Source organism: Musca vetustissima, unplaced genomic scaffold (assembly GCF_032173495.1).
Source record: "Musca vetustissima isolate MV318-11 ecotype Yass unplaced genomic scaffold, APGP_CSIRO_Mvet_v1 utg64428, whole genome shotgun sequence".
In the NCBI taxonomy this organism is placed as follows: domain Eukaryota; kingdom Metazoa; phylum Arthropoda; class Insecta; order Diptera; family Muscidae; genus Musca; species Musca vetustissima.
Window position 1 is genome coordinate 1 of NW_026888272.1, and position 5,070 is coordinate 5,070.

Sequence of the window (5,070 nt, forward strand, 5' to 3'; positions counted from 1 at the left end):
AGTGAGGATTTCCTAGACATTACATCTCCAAAGGGATTTTTTTTGTTATTTTGAGTAATTTTTTTCTATGGTATTCCTGCTGGGAATTGAGTGGAATTTTCTTTGAATGTCATTAGGAGAAAATTGTAGTAAAAGGAAAGAGTGAAAAATCGGCATGAAAAGAAAAAGGAATTTTTAACAACTTAGGATGAAAATATATGAGAGAAACTTGTTTCATTGTTTAGTGAATCAAGGAATAAGTTTGTCAGTGTTGGAAAGTTGTCTATTTTTATTAAACACTTCACCAGTATGTGATAGACTCTTTAATAATACGCAGGTTGTTGAATCATATCTGGCTCTTTATACTCGTAACACGATATTCAATACATATGTGACATAGATATCCACCTTTGGAGGTATCCGTCAGAAGGGAGTATCGCCCGATTTGAGATATTTAGAAGTCCACATTTCTGACAATTTTACATTAGATCTCCATTGGTTTTAGTGGCGGCCAAGAAAAATTAAAAATACAAGGACCTAAAGATGTGATCCTGGATCAACTAGAACCTTATAAAAATTTCAAAAATTAAAATCATAAAAATAAATATATTTCTATAAATAATTTCTTCGTTGAATAAATAAGAATTATTGTCAAGTACAAATTGGCGCCCAAGTTGGAGTGTGGAATAGATTATCATCTATTTACCTATGTGCTTGACATAGTGTTCATACGGTGGTCTGTATTTTTGCGCTCATTTGTTAAAAATAATACCTATTAGAGAAGTTTTATTGAAATTATATTATAGACTTAGTAACAAGTGGCGCCCAAATAAATTTATTTCAACTTAAATTTAAATTTTTTTAGAAAGAGACACAGTATGCAATTGCTTGGTCCAGGATTATTTAATATGCTCATTATTCAAAAATCCACAAATAGCGCCCAAATAAAATGATTTCTTCCTAAATTTAACATTTTCTTAGCAAGAGTCGCGGAATGCAGTGGATTTATGAAGGTGTATTTAATATGATAATGTTACGTCTTCAAAAATCCACAAATATATAAGAAATTAGACGAAAACTTTAAACAGTTATAAAATATAATTTTAATATTATTCAAATGGCGCCCAAAGCTTTAATATAATTTTAAACTTCTACTAAATCTGATAATAAGGAGCTAAAAGTAAAAAAACTATTAATTTTTTATTTCGAAAATTCAATTTTGTGCACATATTACATATTCGACAATGAGATTTATGTCACTATAGAATAAAAATACATGCTGATAAATATACCTGTGAGCTGATTAAATGAAACTTTCTGTAAATAAAATTCTGTACCGCAATCAGATCGCTTTCATTTTAATTGTGAAGTACATATGAAAAAAAAACAGTTCCTATATTTACCACTATTTTTAATTTTTTTAAGATTATCAACATAAAGTTGGCATTTTTCAAAAAATCCATTATTTATTCTAATTTTTTTTTTTAGATTTTTAAAAATCTTTAATACGAAAAATCTGTGAAATGTCTGGCAAAGATTCGGGCAGAGAGACGTATATGAGGTGGGCAAACGGATAGGACAGAGAAACGAACGAACATCTGAATGAACATGTGAACTAGTTCACTATATGAGCTGGGGAAACGATTAGATCAGAGAAACGGAACGCGTTATATAGGTATCAATTTTCTTCCTCGTCGTCTAACTAACACACACGAATAAGTAGAGAAGTTGTTTATCTTTCACATGACAAGTCCGATTTAAGCACAGAAAGTCTGACAAAAGTTATAGTAAGTTCGGTCAAAATATCCCAGTAAAAAATATTTGGAGTAATCCTCAACCGAGCAATAGAGGAGTAATGATTTCTTCATCCATTTGGAGTAATAAGCGAGCAATGTATGAATTTTGTTTTGCCAAAAAATTCCACGAAGTTGGAAAAAAATTGATGTCTCGCCTTATGCTCCAAATGGATCAATAAGGGATGCATCAAAGCATTTTTGGCATGTTTTTTTTTGTTTGATGTAACTGTTGTTTAACTGTTGCTTTCGTCATGTTCGATTATTTCTTTATGGTTGTCCGTCCATTTGCTCAGTTTTCTTGTGTCCGTCTGAAGTGAAACACGTGTTGTAAGTGTAAATAAAGTGTAATTAAAAAAATTAAAAAAGTGTAATTAAAAAAATCAATTGGTAAAATAATGTGTGATAATTTTGTTTCTAAACGTCATCTTAGACGGCGTGACATATATTGCAAGATATTTTGCGTACCTGATGGGGAATATTTTGTATTTATTCCTATTCTACACCACTGTCAAATTTAGTAAATACTAATATTTAAACTATATTTCAAACTATTTTTCTACCTTAAGAACCATGAATTTTAATGCGAACATATTCCAAACTCAATCAGTTTTTACGGATGAAACTGTACAAAGCACACCGAATAATGTCGCAGGTAATGTTAACTCATAGCTCTTTTTATATTTTTTATCATAGTAATTATTTGATTTTATGTTCATTTCTAGAAACAAACAATGAAACAAAAAACACCAATAAAAAATTGGAAAACAAAATTGATCTCCTTCAAACTGAAGTCGAAGCTTTAAAGAAAATTATGTGTAAACAGACAATTTTGTTAGAACAGATCGTTAAACACATACGCCCAACTAGCAAGGATCTCAAAATTTTTCCAATAAATTCACTAGAGGAATTAAATTCGGCAGAACAATTAGTTAATAACGAGCCTGAATCAGAAGTGGTAAGCCAGAGTTTTTAATGCATAATTTAAGTGAATTTGGTACTAAAAGCTAATTATATTTATCTTTAATTATTTTCAGATATCATATATGAAACTAAAATTTGGCAAAGACAAAATAGAAAAGGCGTTACATGCAATGATTGGTGACAATATTTTGCTTCGGGTAAATTGGGATGGAGCTAAAAATAAGACAGCCATAAACAAATATCGGTTGTTTAACTTTTTTTATTTCGGTAATAGCTTGATTTTATAACGTGTTTTAAATAATATGTACATGATGTTTATTTTTCCTTTATTTTTGCAGAATCACTCAGAGACACCTACGAAACTTATCCTGAATTTGAAAAATCTTTTAAGTTGGCCTTTCGCAAATGTAAGGCAACATTTTACCGGCAAACCTACAGCCTAAAATCTAAATAAATAAAGTATTTAATATGTTTTTTTAATTATAAGAAATTATAGTACAAAAATGAATTATTTGTTTTTTTTTCGTTAAAAATAAATGATAAAATATATATTCTTTATTTTACTCTTTTCTTTTACTTCTTTACTTTCTTTTACTCTTTCAGGAGATAACAAAGATTACTCCCTTGATTCTCCTTTCCGAGATCAAAAGGAGTACTCCCTATATGCTTTTTCAGGAGATAACAAAGATTACTCCCTTTGTCCTCCTTTCCGAGATGAAAACGAGTACTCCGTCTGTCATCCAATGGGAGCTCAAAAGGAGTGCTCGCCTCCTAGGACATGCAATGTTAAAAAAGAGTATAAAATGCAAGAGAGTCGGAGATTTAAGGAGTACTCCATTGCTCGAAAAGGAGCGTCCTACGATTAATCGTTGGATGATCCAATTTTTTACTGGGATAACCCCCAAATGAAACTCAGTTTTTCCAGAATGAACTAGTTCAAAGGGAGAATTCCAAGAAAGGAACCATTGGAACTAATGTCCGATGTTATTCTCTTCAAGTGTTTCCGTTTTACTATTACCATAATTTATAATGACGACTTTTTTATGTTTCGGAACTATAAAAGGAGAAGGAACGACATTGGAAACTAGTTCCTTTGAACTAGTTCCGTGAACTTAATTGTCCGAAACTACCAAAATGTGTAGCATACCTGATGAACCTACAGCAGCGATAAGAAAAATGCAACAGCGAAGAACATTACGTTTAAGTGTGGTAATTTTAAATATATTTTTACTTTTGTAAAAAACATTTCAGTTTTCTAAACCTAATTTGGATCGAACTAGGATTAGTTTGAAAATATATAATTGAAATAATAAACATCAAAAGGAAACAAATGTATAAGTTACCGTTATTTTGAAGAAAAAAAACTAATTACAAATCATATGGCCAAAGCGTTGCATTTTTATGGCTCGCTTATGTATATCGGCGAAATCTTTCAAGAAGTTCCATCTCGATGTAAGATATGATCGATCTGATGTTGTCTCGAACAACAAAAAATCCTAAGAATCGTTGCGTAATTACTAAGTTTGATCCTCTAATTACCAAACAGGGATAATTGCAGATTCTTCAAGTCTGCGATAGACTTTTATATTTAATTAAATTTTGAAGCTCGTCAGCTTTGTTGAGAAATATTTTGTTAATAGTTCTTTATTTAGTCTCTCTAAAAGTTAAGGTGATTAAAATGTAGTAGGTATTGGATAATTGCAGATTCTTCATGTCTGGGATAGACTTTTATATTTAATTAAATTTTGAAGCTCGTCAGCTTTGTTAAGAACTATTTTGTTAATAGTTCTTTATTTAGTCTTTTCGCCGCAAAACGATTTCGACCATAGAAAATAAAATATCATTCTATTTCCTTATATTCAAATGAATCACTCATTGCCTAACATAAGTGATTAGTTCCATTAGTTCATACACTGAACAAAAACAGTTCAGTTGATTTAGCCTGTAAGTATATAAATATAGTCATCATCCAGGAAACGAATGATCATGGAAAATAAATAGGAAATTATGATAAAGAAGTGGTAAAATTTGCAAAGGTTTGTCTATTTACTTTATAATGTGTACAGAATGTTGTTTGTAATAGTCTTGGATAATCTTGTTCAATTTAGAGATTGGACGCTCTAGGTCATTTTTTTAAAAGTGAACTAGATCATTCACCAAGTTCAGTTAGCTTATATCGTTCAAATTGTGACTGATTTCAATGAACAACACTGATATTTATAATATATGTCCTGTGTTCAATGAAAAACACTAAACTGACTTCTTCAATTGAGTCAGTTTAGTGCTTTTCTTTAAAATTCCATTTTAAAGAGACATGCGAACGACGAACTAGATCGTTCTCGAATGACAGAAGACTAGTTTGGAAATGCCAAAT

General features: G+C 30.5%; 1 protein-coding gene across 2 annotated transcripts; it reads left to right on the plus strand.

The window, feature by feature from the left end:
• The first annotated feature begins 1,792 nt into the window (after positions 1–1,792).
• On the plus strand, positions 1,793–3,202 carry LOC133336123 (uncharacterized). 2 transcript variants are annotated; one of them, XM_061544420.1, is made up of 5 exons: positions 1,793–2,162; positions 2,342–2,427; positions 2,498–2,730; positions 2,810–2,963; positions 3,035–3,202. In XM_061544420.1, exons 2-5 carry the CDS (start codon positions 2,346–2,348, stop codon positions 3,148–3,150), a joined length of 585 nt encoding a protein of 194 aa, XP_061400404.1. In that variant the 5' UTR covers positions 1,793–2,162; positions 2,342–2,345; the 3' UTR covers positions 3,151–3,202. The 2 variants fall into 2 exon arrangements, with proteins under 2 accessions (XP_061400404.1, XP_061400405.1); XM_061544421.1 differs by having other exon boundaries at positions 1,793–2,102.
• The last annotated feature ends 1,868 nt before the right edge of the window (positions 3,203–5,070 follow it).

Coding starts and splice junctions, on each gene's coding strand:
- LOC133336123 (XM_061544420.1), top strand. CDS start 2,346: ATGAATTTTAATGCGAACATATTCCAAACTCAATCAGTTTTTACGGAT. Junction 2,428..2,497: donor CACACCGAATAATGTCGCAG/GTAATGTTAACT, acceptor GTTCATTTCTAG/AAACAAACAATGAAACAAAA. Junction 2,731..2,809: donor ACGAGCCTGAATCAGAAGTG/GTAAGCCAGAGT, acceptor AATTATTTTCAG/ATATCATATATGAAACTAAA.